At 46.7% G+C, this 19,249-nt stretch overlaps 1 protein-coding gene across 13 annotated transcripts in view; it reads left to right on the top strand.

Moving 5' to 3' along the window:
* CPEB1 (cytoplasmic polyadenylation element binding protein 1) overlaps positions 1 to 19,249 on the top strand; it is an 89,293-nt gene that overhangs the window by 62,744 nt on the left and 7,300 nt on the right. For 5 of the 13 annotated variants that reach the window (XM_027068169.2, XM_053223491.1, XM_027068176.2 and 2 more), the window contains exons 3-8: positions 124 to 315; positions 12,226 to 12,452; positions 14,180 to 14,432; positions 16,388 to 16,501; positions 16,754 to 16,858; positions 17,749 to 17,885. In XM_027068169.2, coding sequence (XP_026923970.1) covers positions 124 to 315; positions 12,226 to 12,452; positions 14,180 to 14,432; positions 16,388 to 16,501; positions 16,754 to 16,858; positions 17,749 to 17,885 — 1,028 coding nt within the window. Of the gene's footprint in view, positions 1 to 123; positions 316 to 12,225; positions 12,453 to 14,179; positions 14,433 to 16,387; positions 16,502 to 16,753; positions 16,859 to 17,748; positions 17,886 to 19,181; positions 19,219 to 19,249 lie in introns of all 13 variants that reach the window. The other 8 variants (XM_053223492.1, XM_053223497.1, XM_027068171.2 and 5 more) reach the window with 5 other exon arrangements.

The following is a 19,249-nucleotide window of genomic DNA, read 5'->3' on the forward strand; positions in this document are numbered from 1 at the left end:
TCCGGCCGACTTGGATGTCTGTTCCTTGAGCTCGGGGAAACTATTATTATTAATATTTATTGTTGATAATACTGGGGAAAACAGCCCTTAACTCTGGGGTTTCTGCTGTCCTCCTGTCCAAAGCAGACTTCCAGGACTCAGAAGAAACAGTTACGAGCAGGATGCTTTTCCCCACCTCTGCGCAAGATTCTTCCCGGGGCCTCCCAGATGCAAATGACTTGTGCCTTGGCCTGCAGTCCCTCAGTCTCACAGGCTGGGACCGACCCTGGAGCACCCAGGACTCCGATTCCTCAGCCCAGAGCAGCACACACTCGGGTGAGTGCCAGAAAATGAGTTGGCTGGGGGAGGGGGACGCATGGGGTGGTGAGCAGAGACATCCACAGCAACAGTTGTTCTCTTCCCCTTTGCATCACCTCCCCCCCCCCCCCAATACAACATGGAGCTGTTTTGCAAGAGATGGAAATGCTGGCTGTGAGCGTGGCAGGACAGATGGTTGCTCGTAAAGGCAGGCATGGCTTTTCCACTTACCCTGATAAATTCCCTGGAGTTGTTAGTGTGCACCTGGGGTGGCCCTGAGAAGGGTCCCCAAGGTGACAGTCTTATGCAGAAAAGATCCAGCTAACCCCCCGAGTGCCCAGGCCTGTTTTGGAGATGATGAAGCAAAACACTTTTCAGTGGGGGAGGGGACTTCAGGGGCTGATCCCTGGATGTCCAGATTCTGTTTCTCAGTGGTTTTTATAACTAGGGACCTGTATATGAGGATGGGTGAGTTCCTAAATCATGGCAAGGGAGTAATTTTAACCTCCAGTGTGGCTGGGTGGTATTAGAATATTGGAATTGGCTTTAACATACGGGTAAGAACATTGACCCTGGAAAGGGACAGGCAGGGTCAGTGGGGTGGAGTAACTCTCAGCTGCGGAGGCTTTGTTTTTCTTTGTGTGAAGGGTAACCAAATGGATGGAGGAAGAGCCACTCCCCTTTAGGACCCCTTGTTGCCTTGGGAGGATTTGATGGGGACAGCCTGAAGGGGCTTCCAGGCCAACCCCGTGAACTGCTTCTGCTGAGAACTTCCCAGTGCCCGTTTCTTTCCCTCTTGTACACGGGGGAGGGTTGGCCAGACCCAACCAAATCTTGGAGTGTTCAGGAAGAAATGGGAACTTCAGAAATACTATAGGTAACTTAAAACCCATGTATTTTGCTTTATGTACATTATCCCTTAATAAAAAGAATAGCAGCAGATACTTAGGGAACATGGAAAGTTAGTGGGGGGCAGCCATTTCCTATTGGTGCTGACCGTGGGATTCACTGAGCCTGCCATCCTTCCCTCACCTCCTCAGCTCCAGAAACTGGCAGTCATGGTAGCCAGGTACCGTCTTGCTGATTTCTCTGGCCTCCACCCTATTTGGCCGCAGGTCTTTTTTTAGAATGCTTTGCAGAGCCCGGGACTGTTGTCTGTTGGCATTATCCCATTTGATAGGGGGTTGGATTTTTTTTTTTTTTGATTTGAGGATGGGGAAGAGCTTTGTCTAAGTAACTACCTCTGGGTTAAGGTAGAATTTCTTGAAGTACTGGCCTTCAGTTGACTCAGGTTTTTCCAGAAAGATTGGTAACTGCCCTGGGGCAAGGAAGTGTGGCATCCTGTGCCTGGAGATCTTGGCTGGAAGGCCATGGTTGCTTCTTTTATGTGGTACTCTGAAGTTGACCCAGATGGCCTGTGAAGCTGACCTTGTCCTCATTCCCACTGTATTTGAGCAGAAACAGAAGAGCTTATGTAGGAGGTGGGCACCTGTCTGTGGTGACCAGTGTTTGACTAAGGCACTATCTCTCACTGGTGTCAGATTGGGGCGTGGCCCTTCTTTGGCTCTGGTCTCTGTTAGCTACAAGGGTCCTTCTGAAAAGTACTACTGCACACAGGTTGCAGGAGGGCGCAGGTTGGGGCTTGGAGAGCGTAGCCTGAAAGTTACTGTGAAATTAGGCTATAAAAAAACAGCTTGGACCCAGTCGTAATTCCTCCAGCTTCCTTGCTGCCTGAAAGTCCTGTGCTTGTAGCTATTTGTCTCCAGAGTGGGGATGAATTTATTTCTTCACCTTTCATCTCAGGCACATCAGTGATAAATATCACATGATTTTGTGGATCAGGGAGGGACTGCAATCTGTGGCCCTAGCATTCACAGGGACCAGAGGGCTGCCCCAGTGCTGTCATCTGGCTATGGGCAGGGTTAGTGTGGCCATGTCTTCCTTTCTGAGGGTTAAGGACACACCCATCCCTCACATCCGTGATGTCCTCGAATTTTGGAGCTATGATGACGGCCATCTCTCTTCTTTTCCCTGAGCTCTGGGCCTTCTCAGCCCACTTGAGGGTACTGCCTACTGGAGTAGGATGCAGCCCTCCCACCAGCCAGCTGCAGTGCCAGATCGGGCACCCTTGCCAGCAATGCGGGAACATGCGGCCCACATTCCAGTGCCTACACTGCCTTCCCTTCTGAAGACCAACTAGCTCAGTTTCTTTAGGGAGGGAGGGAGGTGTTTCAACATCTCTGGGCAGTCTGGGAGTTATCCATGCTGTGTTTTGTGGAGCACAGGTGCAGGCTTGCTCCTTGGGCTCTGCTTGGTGACACATTGCCCCAGGCAGCTGTGGCTTCACCACTGACCACCTTCTGCCATCGTATGTGTTCATCAGTGTTGGGGGTAGGGGAGGAAGATGGCAGGGCCCTTGCCTGAAAATCTTGGTTAAATGTATTCAGCAAGCATTGAGCCCTGGCTATGTGCCAGGTACTAGATTAGGCTCTGGAGGTCCATCGATGAATAAAATTGTTGCCCTTACAAATCCCTGTAGCTACCAAGGGTAAACAGATGAGAAGGTATACCAAAGGCAGTGTGATAGTTGCTACAACAGGGGCTTCCATTTTTTCCACTAAGGATTTTTTTTTTTTTTTGCACAGGGACAACTTTTAACTGGGTTCTCAGCATGAGACTGGTACATGGAGACCTTTCTTAGGGGGCTAGGATCCTTCTGCTACATGGGCTCCATTGGCCTCAGAGGCCTGCTTTTGAAGCCCCTGGGGTGGAATCTGGTTTTGAGATTAGTGCCTGCAAGGCCAGCATCGGTTTGGTTATGGCGCTTTGTGGGGTCCCTCCTTCTAGAAAGACTGGGCCTACCCTGAGGCCTCACCTCTTGCTGGGAAGAAAGCCTTTTGGGGAAAGATGAATGTTAGACATTGGTTTTTCCCTGAGACCCCAGTGGCATGTGTCCAGCACTACCTTTGCTGTCCTTGTAGTGTGTCTGAAGTCCCGTAATAGAACAGTAGAACCACGAAAGCTGTCCTCAGTATCTTGGGATGGGGGATGGAATGACTAATAACTACCAGTTGTTGACCGCTTCCTATGTGAAGTCCATCACGTGACTTTAATGTTTGTACAATCCCATGAAATGGGTAGTCATTACTTCTATCATACAGATGGGTAGGTAAGGTCACAGGTTGTGAAGTACCAGAAGTCACACAACTGCCAGAACTCAAAGTGCTCTTTGGTTCCAAAACTCTTGTGCTTTCTATTACACCTGTGTTCCCGTGAGCAGAACTTTTAACGTGTTGGACAAGAACACCTATGTTAAGGTATTTCCACATACTGCCCTGGGGCTGTCCATCCAGAGGTGATGTATTCCCTAGCTGAGGCCCCTCAAAGCTACAGTGTGCCGTGGACAGTTCTGACTCCCCTCTACCTGAGTCTCAGCTCATGAGCTGTGCCCACCCAATGGATCTGTCTCCCTGACTTCCCCCTGGGGACTCTGTTGCAGGCAGTATTACTCAGCATGAAGGGGGTGACTGAGAATCTACTTTGGGGAAGCCTGGAAGCAGGGACTCTTAATGACTGCCTTGTATAGAAGCCCAGTGGGTAGACCAGATGTTCTGTCTGAGGATGCCAGAGGCCATGCCCTGTTTTCTCCCACTGTCCTTTAGAAGTCCCCAGGGGATTAACCTGTCCACCTTCTCTGGTTTCTGCCCTGACTGCTAACCAGTCAGGTTATGAATGGTATGTTCCCATGCTGTGTTACTTGCAGGCTCCCTGTTGGTGGGCAGGCTGGATCAGCCTGGAGTGAGAAGGGGGACCCTCGGCATTTTGATTTTGCTGCTGCTATACTTCCAAAACAGCCTTTCTGAGGTGATACTCAAAACAGAGTTGGGCTCCTCATCTGTGGAACATGGACTTCTTGGCCTGGACCAAGTTCCGCTCCTGCAGATCTCCTTCAGCCATCCACTTCCCCACTACTGTGTCCCCAGCATGCAACACAGCACCTGGCTCATGGCTTTTTAATAAGTATCTGTTGAATGAATGATGAATGTCGAGCCACTGTGTTGTTAATCCTGGGTAGTTTTGAACTGCAGAGTTCAGTCAAGGTCTCTCTCATTCTTCTGCCTCCCACGTGTTTTGATCAGCTGGATGGATGGATTCTTCAGAGATCAGTATCTCTGAACCTCCATAGCTTCTAAGGCACGAAGATGCATTTACAGAAAATTTTGTCATACACTGGAACAGGAATTCTCTCGTGGACTCAGGAAGTCTACTGAGAAATAGCATTTAGTGCAGAGATGAGGGAGGGCCTGGGAAGCAGTATGATAATAGGGTGCCTCCTAGGCAGGAAAGAAATTGGGTACAGGGAGAGCATGTGTGCTGACCTTACGTGGGACTTGGGTATGTCGTTTCTTCAGGTAATGAAACTTGTGCAGTCATCTCCTCTCTCTAGAGGAGAAAGGCTCTGTTGGGTGCCACATTGCATCTGTGGGATCCAGGGTCAGTGAAGGCAGCTCACACTCAAACGATAGCCTACCACCTGAATTGGAGTGTGGTGTAGACTGCAGGGTTGGGGTTCCAGGCAAAGAGCAGTCTGTTGTTATACCTGGAATGAGTGCTGCCCTCCCACTTCCTATCTGTGTGCCTTCAGATGGATTTTGAGCACAAACAACCTAGAGCTAAGGGTTGGGAGAGAGAAGGAAGGGTTCCAAGTATGTGGCCCTAAATCTCAAGCTAGAAATAATGGCTCCTGGTGTGGGTTTTTTCCATGATTACTCCCAGGAGTTAGCAGGCATCTGACTCTGATGTCTTGGGCCTAGTCTCTCCCGAAGCTGAGCTCGAACTCAGGGTCTTGGCAATACCCACATACAGTTCCAAACTCTTGGTGCTGCCACCATCAGGCTCTGGGTGACTTTGTACTCTTGGGGAAGGCTTCAGAAAATTCAAACAGTGACTCAGCTGTAAAAACCCACAGGAGCTGGCATAGAAGGGTGAAAGTGGAGAAAGTTAACAATCGGTCTAAAAATATTCCTGCTGATTTGGTCTCTTGTACCCTCTGAGGTAGCATTAATGAGCTGGAACCCTCTGCCAGGTCTTCTCTTCCCCCTGACTTCCCTGAGAGCTGTCTGTAGCTGATCCTGATTCCTGCCAGCATGTGAGTGGTGAATGGTGCCTCTGCTCCAAGAAGAGCACACTGCTTTTCTTAGTCACTTTTGGAAGATACAAGTGCCATATGCTTGGCCACCAGGGCTGGAGGTACTTGGTAAACGTCAGACTTCCTACGGTCCGTGAGTTGTGGAGTTCAGGAGTAGAGCAAAGGTCTAGGGCCCTGGATCCCATTGAAAAGTGACTATGGACTTCTCTCCACACTTACCAGCCCCCAAGCCATATAGGTTAATGCTTGACATCTGGCCTTGGGGAAGCTCTGTGCCCTGTGATGGGGAGTGGACTTCAAGATACTGACCTGCAGCATAAATGACCTAGCACTTGCCCTGGATTTTAGATTGTGTAGCTTAAAGAGCGTGCCTTTCTAGTAGATACACTTAACTACTTCAAGTTACGAAGAGGGAAACCATGGATTGCTAGCTTTTTGGCTCCTTCCCTCCTGATTCCCAGCTAGTGGGAATCAGTGCTAGTCACACCAGGGGAAGTATGGTGTCATGGGCTGAGCCAGGAGTAGGACAGGTTCCATCTCTTGAAATGAGGTTCCATCTTCCCTAGAAGCTTTTCCTTTTATCTGTAGATATTCAAAGAACTACCTGCTCAGATGCCATGTGAGTAGACTGTATAGGGACACTCAGGTCACTCTAGGGAATCTGACCACAGGTGACAGTTTCTAGAAACCTAGCTCCTTCTTTGGGTTGAAGGAAATCTCAAACCACGTGGAAAATCATAAGCCTGTTGATACTAGGTTTTTTTGTCTTCCCCATATCTTCTAATCAAACTCCTACTGTATTCTTGGCCCTCCCAATGTAACATTTGCAGGAAACTGCTGCAGTGGAGGTTCTGATGTGACCCAGGTGTGTGAATCCTGGGGCATCCTGATTTTTTGTCTGCTAAATGACCTTGTCCCTTTCCCTTTTTCTTCTGTGTGGTTAGGATAGTTTTCAGTGAAGCACTCTTTCCTGCTTTTAGTACTTGAATGTGGAAGTATGTACACATAGCTGTGAGGATCCCAGCAGGTTACCGGGAGGATTGAGCAGGAAGGTGCTTCTGTCCTGCCCTTCCTCAAGCGCAGAGTAGGCTCTCTTCAGCCTGTACCTATATATACTTAGTTCTCTTCGAAGAAAGTATTTGAAACTAGTGGAAGGAGTATTGTCACAATTTGATGTGACAAGTAACTCTACTTCTCTCAACCTCTGTTTTGGTGATGGGCTGGGTTGGGATGAGCTAAGATTTTTTTGCTCCAGTTCTGAGTTGCTGCTAGGTCAGTATTGTGTCCTTGAGTTGAATAACCTTGATCGAAAGGGTGCGGCCTCAGTGAGCATACTGGCTCTAAGGGATGTGATGTTTCTTTCCTTTTAGTACTGCCCAGCAAATACTGATCACCTGCTCTCTGCCAGATGTTGAGTTAATTACTGTTGGAGTGGCTTGGCATGGTTGGTTGAGAAGGCAGAACTTTGTCCACATGTGTGCCTGCAAATATCCATACAAATGTTTTTGAGGCTTTAAAAAGCTTGTTTAAAAGAAGATTATTTCTTCTTATAGGCAGAGACTCCAAAGGTACTTAGTTACCATTCCCCACCCCCTGGGGATTCTAGGCCCTGTTACTTGTGCTTGATTCTCCTTTTCCGGTTAGATCCGGTTACCTTGAAAGAGGCAGAGAAAGTCAAATGGGAACGGACTAGTTTCACTTCGTGTCATTTAAAAAAGCCTTTTTGTTTGGGAATAATTTCACATTTACAGAAGTTACAAAGTTATACCAGGAATACATGTATTTCCTTTATCTGGATTCTCCTATTATTTTTTTATTTTTAAGTTTGTTTATTTTGAGAGAGAGCGAGCGAGTCTGCATAACCAGGGGATGGGCAGGGAAAGAGAAAATCCCAAACAAGCTCTGTGGTATCGGCGCACAGAGCCTGACAGGGGGATCAATCCCATGAACTGCAATGTGAGATCGTGACTCGAGCTGACCAGCTGACTGACTGAGCCACCCAGGCGTCCCCAGATTCTGTTATTGTTGACATTTACCTTTATCATTTGTGCATTATTGTACTTAAATATGTTCATAAGTGACAAAACAGTTCTCAACTCCATTCAACTTAAAGTTGATCTAATACTTAAACTGTTGTTCATAGTCCAGTTTTGTCAGGTAACCCAGTTGGATCGTTCACAGCACTTTCCTCTTCCTTCTTCTGTCTTAGCAGGTAGTGTCTGCCCCAAGCAGTAGGCCCTACCTCCCTTGGTTTTTGCTCAGTATGAGCTTACAGAGAATTTTGGTTGTCTTGAATATTTTTCACAATGTTCGCCTTGTTCCGGTCATCACTCTTTCTGAGACTATATTACCACAATCTGTACCGCTCTTTTATACTCTATGTTTGTTCCTGCTTACTGTCACTCTCCCTCTGTCCTCCCTACTCACCCTGCACCCAACTAGTGTTTCCCGAGACCAGACTCTTTGGGAAATGTCCTATAGCCGCCTTGCTTTTTTTCTTTTAGGTATTAGTTGCCATTATGCTGTAAGAGCTGTGTTTAAATAACCTGCAGAAATAATGATATATCAAAGGTTTTTGGGGCATGGTAAGGGGAACTGATGAGAAGAGTGATGTAGCAAGCCTCAGGTTTTTCTAGATGAGTGCTTCTCACACTTTAATGTGCACACCGACCTCCTGGGGATCTTGTTCAGAGCGCAGGTTCTGATTCAGTAGGTCTGGAGTGGGGCCCACGTTGCATTTTTAATGAGTTCCTACAGTGGCAAGGTTCTAGAGAAGTTTCAAGGCCTGGATGATTTAGATCCCAAGGCACTGACCTTTGGTAGGCGAGAGAGCTTTGTCAGTAGTTGATGGTCTTAAAAGGAATTTGAACAAAGAGAGGTGTCAAGAACATGAAGACAAAAAGATGTAAGTCCTGAGTATTAAAGGTAGCTAGTGAATGGTGCATTATAGGAGATACAACTCAGAATCAGAATTAGGTCCCACTCTGTCATTCACTAGCGGTTACTTATACAAATGCTTGCCCTTTGAGCCTTGATCCTTGATCCTCTCTTTAAGATGGGGTAATAGTACTCACTTCTTAGGATTCAGTGAAGATTATTTACCTTCAGGTAGAAGTGCTTCTAACAAAGTGTCTAGCACATGCTATATGTGCAGTAAATGGAAGTTGCTATTAGCAAGTAGTAGGAGCTTGATGGAACCTGGTCCAGATTGTAGAACAGACGATTGACTATGAGCCATGGGCATTTAAGGAAGTGAAGTTCATTAGTGGCCAACATGGGTTGTCATGCCTTTATCTTTTTAGACAGGTATATTATCACATTTAGAGGAGTGCTATAGACCTAATTCCTAGCTTTGACATGGGAATTTGACAAAGCCTCCAGATATCTTTGTGGGCATGGTTAAGAAAAAATTGCATGTGAGTTGAGGTGGATGAATTTGTGGCTTGTAGAACGGAGGCACCACCACAGTAGTGAACGGAAATTGACATGAATGATGAAAGTGGTCTCCAGTGGCACCCAGTTTGCTTTTTGACTCTTTCAAATGCATGTGTTTTTTTTCTTAAAAACCTTGGGTGAAAGACTCAGTTACTATGGGCTCGATTTGTTGTCCTTGATAGCCCCAGACACAAGACCTCTGGGCCAGCCATCCTCCCTTGAGCTTTTTTCTGCGTGCTGCCTTATTCTGCATTTTCCCTTGACAACTTCTAGAGCTCCCTACCGTGCTACCCCTTTTCCCAGGGTTAGCACACTGCTTTCTGTCTTGTTGCTCTCTGGTGAGTGCTCCCTCTAACCTCTGCATTTGCTGAGGGCTTTTCCTTGAGGGTACTGCTTTGTCCAGTGGAAGATAGACATTCTTCCAAGCTGAATTTACCATTTATCTCAGGGTCATTCTTTCTGTTCCTCATTACTAGTTTCCCAGTCCTTTTCTTCTCTGAAGATGTCAGTATTTGTTTTATATTTGTTTATTTTAACCCCAGGCTCAGTTATCACCATGAGTCCCTTTGATATCCATATGGGCAACCTAGCCAATTTTTTAGACTCCACACTGCACGTCAGCCAGTCGGTGGTCACACATTATCTTACCATCCTGAAAGCTCAGTCCTCACTGTTCATCCCGTCTGCCGCTTCACCCCTATTGTAGCTGTCAGCACATTGAAATTGCTGGTTTTCCATTTGCTTCAACTCTGTTGACCTGCTTTGGTCTTTCACCTGTACTACATGACCCGTCACTCACCTGCTGTGTTGCTATTTCCATCAGCTCTTGTCTTGTTTCCTCCTTCATAGCCCCGTATGGGTCCAGTGGAGAGAAGGGCCCGTCGAGTTTAAGTGCTGTCTCTCTGGGTTGGGCCCTGGGTGCAGGTGTGGCCTTGCTGAGTTTACCCGATCAGCCTCCTTTGTCATCCCCCTAGAAGCTCTTCAGTATCTGCCAGGTGCCTTCAGGATGAAGTCTCAGTGCTCTAACTTGTTTTTCAAAGGTCTGTGTAATTTTATTACTACCTCATTATTCAGCACCCTGTGAACTTAGGTTTGTAAAATGTGAAGAAAGAGGAGATCCTCCAGGGCATTGGTACCACGTGTAAGGCCGATGTATATGATCCGTTAGTTTCCAGAGGTTTTATGCCAGGTTTTGCAGCACCCGGAAGGAGCCTGGAATAAATCTTCACACCTCCTGCCTTCTCAGGACATGAGCTCAGGGGCTTTGATTTTGTGTTTCAATGAGGGAGGGGCTTGTCAAGAGTATTTGAGAATTTTGACAAGGACTATTTCTGGTGGATGTCAGAGTCCAAGCATTGAGAGACACTTTCAACGTACAGTTACAAGCTTGTGCTTAGGAAACTGCTTTCAAAGGCCTAGTTAAAAGAATGTTTCCTTAAAAACACAAAGTAATAAAGTAATGGACTCCTTGCTGTATATGGTACAGCTTCCCCCATCCTCAACACACATGCCTATTAAACTGGCTAGAATTAAAAAGACTGGTCATAACAGGTATTGGCCAGGATGCGGAGGGACTGAAACCCTCATCATTGCAGGGGGAAATGTAAAATGATACACCCCCTTTGGAAACCAGTATAACAGTTTCTTTAAAATTCAAGGATGTATTTGTCAGAATAAAATACACACATCCGCAGTATCCTCTGCATTTAAAGATACACTTGCCTTATCTTTATCTGAAAGGGAGGCCATTTGGCTAAAAGAGAGCGGGCTGGTGTCATCTGGCACATGCACTCTGTCCTGAATGACATGTGTGTCTGGTTCCCTGAAAGCATGCTTTCACTTTGACTTCATGTTTGGAGAGGTTTATTCCTGCCTCTTGGGACTCAGCACAGCCCCCAGCAGGCATTCAGTCTAGCTTGGAACCGGAGAGGAAACCCACCCTGGTGACCTGTGTTTCACTCCCTGACCAGTGAGGGGAGCCAGTCACAGCCACCATCTATGAAGCACTTATGCACACTTCAGCACGTTACTTTGGTTTCACCTCACAGCCATTTGGGGTGGATGTTTTCCCCTTTCTTCAGATGGAAACAGTATCGGATTAATGCTTCTTCCCTAGCCTTCGTGCCACCATGCTCCATGGCAAACGCGTTTATTCCTCCTCCTCATGGATAGAAAGGTGTGCTTTCCTTTGGATTCCTTAATTCTTCAAGGCCGTGGGGGAAAAATGTTCTCTTCTGTCCACTTTACCTCTCTCATCTTTTCTGGCCTTTGCTTCACTCTTTTTTTGATGTTCGGTATTTAAATGTTTACCGTGTGCTGGGCACTGCTCTGCTGAGCACTTGCCATCTGCTGTCTAGTTACTGAACCTTCCTGATGGTATTATGAAATAGTTGGTGCTCCACTCGTGATGGCTGTGAGAAAACGAGGACTCTGCTTCCCCGAGCACACAGCCATGGAGAGGTGGTGCTGACCTCGGGTTCCATTCCAGGTTTATCTTAAGCCAGAGTGGGCTTAACCATCTGTCATTCTGCTCCATCCTCAGTGTCTGAAGTTCAGGGTGTATAGGAGAGAGTCTGTATATGCAGGAACATGGCATAAGGGAACTTCTCCGACAAGAAGACATGCTCCTTCTGAACCAGACTTGTGGGATGTGTCCTGAAATTGTATATTTTAGCTATATAGTGTTAGGTAGGAATTCTTGGGGCGCCTGAGTGGCTCAGTTGGTTAGGTGTCCGACTTCAAGTCATGGTCTCACGGTGTGTGGGTTCAAGCCTCACATCAGGCTCTATGCTGACAGCTCAGAGCCTGGAGCCTGCTTCACATTCTGTGTCTCCTCCTCTCTGTGCCCCTCCCCCACTTGTGCTCTCTCAAAAGTAAACATTAAAAAAAAAAAAAAAAGGTGGGAATTCTTTGAATAAATGTGTTGGCAGGCAGTAAGGAGGGAGTGTGGCTTGGGCTTCCTAATGGTTCTGAAGGTGTCTCCTGAGGCAACATGGATGTGTGTATTCAGATATTAATAGCAGCTGTGACCAGGGTCCCCATTGGCACATTTCCCAGATACTGTTACTGACCCTTAAGTCTGGGTGGCAGAGAGCAGTTTTGCTGCTGCTGTCACAGCAAGAACTTTGGTCTTCAAAAAGCTGTCCTGTAACTACCTCTAATGGGCCCTGGTTGGCTGTGGTAGGTGTTGGAGATTTGTCTACTTGTTATACTCTAGTGATGGTTCTGCCATGTTTCCAAGGTTGTGCCTTTGTGTATCTTGTTGGGTGGGAGAAAAGGGAAGGACTGTTGACTGGGAAGAAAACAAAGAGGTCATGAGACCTTCTTATTTCTTTTTCTCCTAGTACTGAGCATGCTCCACAACCCACTGGGCAATGTCCTGGGGAAACCCCCCTTGAGCTTCCTGCCTCTAGACCCCCTTGGATCTGACTTGGTGGACAAGTTTCCAGCACCCTCAGTTAGAGGATCCCGCCTAGACACCCGGCCCATCTTGGACTCACGTTCTAGCAGCCCCTCTGACTCAGACACCAGTGGCTTCAGTTCTGGATCGGATCATCTCTCAGATTTGATTGTACGTAACTTGTTGGGAAGTGGGGTGGGCAAGGCAAGTGAGTGTAAAAAGGGAAGTGTGTCTGCCAGAATGCAGGCAGGAGGTGGAGGCCACTGTGTGCGTGTATGGAACTTCTCAGTGGAGAGGAGGATGCCTTGTGTGTTCACGGAGCGATCCGTTCCAGGACCCCAGCTGCCAACTCTCTTTTCACAAGATACTTCCAAGAGTTTGGAGAAATAGTTAATTTCAAAAGTTAATTTGGGAGTCTTGGCGTTGCTCTGTTTCTTGACCTGCTTGGTCATTTTCTTTAGCCTCGAAACTATGTGTATGGTTTATGTACTTTTACATGTTTTACCTCAAAATTTTTAAATGATGGTTTTAAAAATTGCATTAGTAATTATCAGCTAGGATTTCCATCCAGATCAGACTGACTGTAGCTCCCACATTCTCTTTACTGACCCAGGCCACGTCTCAATCTGAGGCTGTGATGAATCTATTAAATGTTGCCTTGAGTTAATTTATGTACTACATGCTCCTTATCCATGGCTACGTGTGACGTGTGTGGCACCAGTGCTAAGTGGAGCTGGCAGGTGGATTAGAATAGATGAGGAATAGGGGACAGTAGAAGTAAGTATATGGGCATGGCAGTGAGAAAGCATCCTAAAATAAAATGCAATATCAGGAGCCTTCTGAGCCTGACTTTCTGTGCTGCCAACCCCACTCCCCACCTGACTGTTGAACAAATAAGAAGGCTTATTTTCCTGCCCTCTGCTCTTCTCTATCCAGGATTGGCAACGTTGGATGTGGCTAGTTTCCCATCCATAGCATGACCTTTCAGGAGGACCCACCTTGTCACCTGTTATCCTGTCCTAGAATATGAGAGCTGGCCTTGTTTCCACTGCTTGGTTGGTTTTATGTTTAGGCCATGTTTCCAGAAGGGTAACCACAAGCAGGTCCCTTCAATGATCTGGGCTGTAGTTTATTCCCCTATAAAATGGGGTTAGATGCTTCTAGTTCTATTTATGTTAATTTAGATGGAGCTCAGTCTTGGAAATTTACTTCATAACTGACTTAATAGTTTGGGATTTTGTTTGAAGAACTGTCTCAGATACCCTACCCCAAAGGCTGATGAAGGGATACGGGCAGACAGCTCACAGAAGAGGTAAATAGAGGCAAAGCCTCTATTTAGGAAATATTGAGTCATTTGGTTTTTTTGATAACGCAGTATTATTTTTACCTGCTTAAGTTAGTAATAGAGCCTTGACACAGGCTTATAGTGAAACCCATACTCTTCCACATTTCTGATAGAACATGGAACCCTTATAGAAAGCATTTTGGCATTCTCCATGTAGGAATCGGACAAAAACAAAACCAACACAAAATTAGAAGAAGCTATACATACTTCAGGTTTTTATTTATAATCCTGAAAACTTGGAATGTGTCTGAATGTTTAACAGGGGAATAGGTTAGTGAAATGTAGCTTGTTCCCTAAATAGAATATCATAAATTAATTAAAAATTGTTATGAAGACTCCCTGGCAATATGAAAAAAAAAGTTGAGTTGGGAGAAAAGAATTTGTTTAAATTCAGTATAATCTTAAATTCAGTATAATCTTAAAAATGCATGGGAAGAAAGTCTGAAAGAAAATGTCAGAGCTATATGGTATTTTTTTCATAATTTCTGTAGTGTGATTATTTTATAACAAAACTGTCCTTTAAAAACCTATATCTTCCTTTTTCCTCCCCCAGTCAAGCCTTCGCATTTCCCCTCCTCTGCCCTTCCTGTCCCTGACAGGGGGTGGTGCCAGAGACCCTTTAAAGATGGGGGTTGGGTCCCGGATGGACCAAGAGCAAGCTGCTCTCGCTGCAGTCAGCCCCTCCCCAACCAGTGCATCAAAGAGATGGCCTGGAGCTTCTGTGTGGCCATCCTGGGACCTCCTCGAAGCTCCCAAAGACCCCTTCAGCATAGAGAGAGAGGCCAGGCTGCACCGGCAAGCTGCAGGTGAGTGTGGCTGTCACCCTGTGGGGGCCTGAGGCCTCATTCTGGGCACAGAGAGTAAGTGACCTTAGTTCACAGACTGAACTGTCCAGAAGAGGACTTGGTCGTGTGTTGAGGTCTCTGGATCTGCAAAGAATGGTCTCTTCTGTGGAGTGAGTGCTAATGGGACAAAAACTCAGGAACTTCTTTGAGGCTGAGCAGAGAGGAAAGAGGCTGTGCTCATACAGAGTTGGATCCATTTCCCAGTTGCGCTCTTTTGTGGAGACTGGCTGAGTACTAGTGTTGCTTTTGATTGTTTCATGGGTGGGTGTCTTCAGGAGGAATCCTGGAAGTGATGCCCAGAATTTTGTCTACCTCTCCCCTTTCTAATTCAAAGACCTGTCAGACATAACCCCTGCTGGAGCTCTCTTCCCCTGAGGGATGCTCTGTTGGGTAATGGGTCCACGTGTCAGCCTCTAAGGTAAGGAACCCTTAGGTTCTCTCAGGAACCCTTAACTTCTGTCATTTAAATGACCTTAAACATGTATTGAGTCTATTCTTCATCTTTTACCAGTAGTTCGGAAGTAAATGGGTCTTAATAAGTCATTCTTGACTAAAGCTTCAGGAAGGTGTTGTTCACCAAATGCTCTTCTAAGGTTCTGGAGTTGAGGACTATAAGTGAGTGTTGAGTTTCTCCATCCATTTGTTTCTGGTGGCTTCAGATGTCTGTCTTTCCAGTCACGGAGCTGGGCCTGATCTCATTCTCCTCTGATAGTCCTGCTGCCCTGTTCACATAATGGTTTTGGCAACCCATGTTTGTACTAATGCCATTGTTTTTGGAATGACATTACCTTACTCTTGGATGAGGCCATTATATTGATTTATGTTTTTGTTTGCGAAATATTGCTGATGGTGCCCAAGTTCTTGGCGTAGCAACACATTGGCCTTTTAAGGAATGAGCTTCCACGTCATTGTCCTGAATGGAAATGATGGTTCATTTCACTGGCTATCCGCCCCATTGCCGAAGGAGTAAAATGGGCAAGGATTAGCCAGTCCCCACCGAGACTAGTCCCTGATCTGGAAAGGCACAGACTGCGTGGGGGCATGATTAAAGAGAGAAGGCTGAGCTGAGAGGCTAAGAACAAAGAGGCCTCTAGAAGTTACCAGAACAGGCCACACAGAAGATAGTTCCTACTCTGTCCAGCAAGAAAGGTTTCTTAATGGGGTGTTGTCAGAGAAACTTCACAGTGGGTTTAGACAAACTTGGATTTGGTATAAACAGGAAGCAGAGTATTTGGGGAAAAATCAACATTATCTTACAGTGTTGGCATCAAGGAAGGCCCAGTGTCTGTCCAGGTGCCATGGAGACAGCTCTGGCAGTGATGGGACATGGTTCTGATGCAGGGAGCAGTTGAGATGTTCTTGTCTTTTGGGTTGCTAGTGGTGGTTTTTACTGGCAGTGGTCCTGACTTCTGTGACTGATGAGTTCAGAGTGCAGACAGGAGAACAATAGAATGTTCCTTATTTGAATATTTAGGGAGAAGGCCAGTTTGGACCAGTAAGTCTGTAGAACATTGTATACAAGATTGCTCTGTTTATTTTAAAGTAATTAGAAATTTAAATCAATTAGTGTTGTAAGCCATGACTAGGTAAAACTGCTTTGTGGTTAGCTTATCAGTTATATGTTTGAAAATAGCTTGGGTTGTGATAATTTTTACCCTACATAGCTGCTTTGCCTTTCCTCTCTGTTCTAGTGGAGACAGAAGTAGTGGTTTAAAGTTGTCCTACTGGGCCAACTGGTTTGATGAGGCATAAGGTTCCTTGCCTTTCCGAATACTGGTGGATGTTCTCCCAGCAGCCAGGCTAGGACTGTGGCCTGTGTAGCTCTCCCCAGATGAGTTCGTCCCAGAAAGGAGCAATGACTTTGTTGACTCTGGCCGGTTTCTTTCTCTCTTTGTCGTCTCTGTTGTCAACCAAAGCTGTGAATGAAGCAACCTGTACCTGGAGCGGCCAGCTTCCTCCCCGGAACTATAAGAACCCCATCTACTCCTGCAAAGTGTTCCTAGGAGGTGTTCCTTGGGATATTACGGAAGGTGAGCTGCCTCTGAGACCTCCTACTTGAGGGTGGGGCATGTCTCTCTAGAGCATTAAACTTGGACCTAAACCTGTGGCTCCCATATTGCTTCTGTCTGGTGCTTACACCCATCACCTGGGACCCAAGATCACTTCCGAATTGTTTGTCAAGGGAGGGAAGTCTGGGGGAAGAATGCCGGTGATCCTGTGCTTGGGCCTTCCTGGGGAGAGTGGTGCCTCAGTTTCTGCCATTCTTTTCCATCTCTTTGCAGCTGGATTGATTAACACCTTCCGTGTGTTTGGCTCTTTGAGTGTGGAGTGGCCTGGTAAGGATGGCAAGCACCCCCGGTGTCCTCCCAAAGGTAATATGCCTAAAGGTAATACAGACATGGTAGGAGATTTTTTTTTCCCCTCCTTAGTATGTAATTGCACTGAGGGATGCTGGTATGTCCCAGCCGCATGCTGGTAACATGGTTTGGGCACTCCCGAGCACAGAACTTTGGGCTGACAACACTTCTCTTCAACCTGGCACATCCTTCTGCTTCCTCTGAGCTAATGTTCCATCAGTCCACATTGACACTGCAGTTGGAGCTGTCTGGGAAACTTCCTCGTGCACTTCCCTCCAAACCTGAACCCCGGCAGCTACTTTCCTCTCAAAATGAGGCGTCTGAAAAGCTTTCCTTTGCCTGCCTTTCTTGCCCAGTTACATTGTTGCCTGACCTAATTCTGAGATCCCTTTGGAGTTGGCAGGAATGAGGACCAAGCATCTGACTCCTCACTGGTCTGAAATGAGATCCCTTCCCTGTAGAAAGGAGCAGGTGCTATTTTCACTCTGCCCCATCTTCACTGAAAATGTTCCGATGAACTGAACCACTGGTCTAACTAGGCTTTTAAAGCAATATCTCCATGGCCCAGCAGGCTGGCCACAGACCTGCCCTCCATCCTGCCCCCAGGACAGCCTGGCTCTGCTGACCAGAACATGCTGTGTGCCCTGGGACGGATGGCTGCGTGGTTATGATGGGATCCTGTGTCCCACCTTGCTGGTCCCTTCCTTCACTCGGGTGGGAGACGATGTGCTTCTCCCTTCCATGGCCTGGCCATCTGACACAGCAAAGTGCTTCCATTCAGAGACTCTGCAGGAGTGGGACAGAAATGTGTTTTACACGTGAGACTCTTTCTCCTGGACAAAACTCCTTACTGCAAAACCAAGACTGAGGAGTAACCACCTGAGGGATGTTAATGCAGTTTCTCTTTTTATTGGAAATAGGGTATGTGTATCTGGTCTTCGAACTAGAGAAGTCTGTCCGGGCCTTGCTTCAGGCTTGCTCTCATGACCCGCTGAGCCCAGATGGCCTAAGTGAATATTACTTCAAGATGTCCAGCCGAAGGATGCGCTGCAAGGAGGTGTGTTAGCCCGGGGTCCTCTCTGGGTCAGGGTAGTTGGTGCATGAGGCAGTGGGTCTCCCACAGGTGGGTGAATATGCACGCTGCTGGATGAGGATTCTTGTTGTGGCCAAAAGGCTGCTCCTCCTGTTTTACAGTAAATACAGCAAGATACTCTATTGTGTTAGAAAAACAAAAATCTTTGGTCCTCAATGGTGTATGTGTGCTCCTGCCTGTGGTGATCAGGCTGTGTCCCAGCCCTTACTCCAGCCAACACTTCTGTCCCAAACCTCTAGTCTTAGAAATGAAAACAACAGCTTTCTCCACTTGGGTTTAACTGATAATCTACAGCTGTTTCTCCCTAGACCTGCCCTCAGGCTGTGCCTTGCAACCTTCCTGTCTCTGGTGGGTAAATTCCTCTTTGGCCCACACCATCTGTGGATCACCTCTGCACTCCCATTCGGGGCTTCATTAGCTGTGTACGTTCCTCCATTCACTTCTCTCTCCTTTTGCCTCTCCTGCTCCTGGCCGTGTCTGCCTGTGCCCTGAGCATCATGGGTCTCTAGCATAGGTACTCTACCTGCAGCCCTCACTGCACGTTCCTGAGCCCTGTCTCAGACTTACTGAATCAGTTTGGGAGGAACTACAGATTCTCCACTTTGGACCACGCTCCCCAATGGTTCTAGCAGTGGATGCTTGAAAACCACTTGTCAGAGGAAGTTTGGCATTGAGGAATCAGTGTTGTTGTTTTTTTTTAATGTGGTTCCAGAGAACATCACTTTCGTGACACTGGACTAGATATTTAATATATCTGAAACTTCATTTCCTTGTCTATACAAGGGAAACGTGAAATGCCTATTTTAATAAAAAGATCAGCAGTTGCCAGGGGTCAGGGGGAAAGGAGGGATGCATAGGTGGAGCACAGGGGGTTTTTAGGGCAGTGAAACTACTCTGTTGTAATGGTGCAATCATGTCATCACACATTTGTGGAAACTCCTAGAATGTACAACAGACACCAAGACTGAACTCTAATGTAAACCATGGACTTGGGAGCTAGTGATGTATTGATAAAGGTTTACTGCTTGTAGCAAAGGTACCTCTCTGGTGGGGGATGCTAATATCAGGGGAGGCTGTGCATGCGGTGAGGCGGCAAGGATATGGGGACTCTGTACTGTCAGCTCAGTTTTGCTGTGAACCCTAAAACTGCTCCAGAAAGTAAAATCTGTAGGGTAAAGGGCGGAGGGGGAGCTACTGACATGGTCACATCGGATTTAAAATAAATAATGGAAGTAACAAAGCTGACTCTTTGTTTTATAGATGTTTCCTGGTATTAGTTCACATTCTTAGTGACAGGGTAAGTTTGTCTTCCTGCTGCACAGAGACCC

Source organism: Acinonyx jubatus, chromosome B3 (assembly GCF_027475565.1).
Source record: "Acinonyx jubatus isolate Ajub_Pintada_27869175 chromosome B3, VMU_Ajub_asm_v1.0, whole genome shotgun sequence".
Lineage (NCBI taxonomy): Eukaryota > Metazoa > Chordata > Mammalia > Carnivora > Felidae > Acinonyx > Acinonyx jubatus.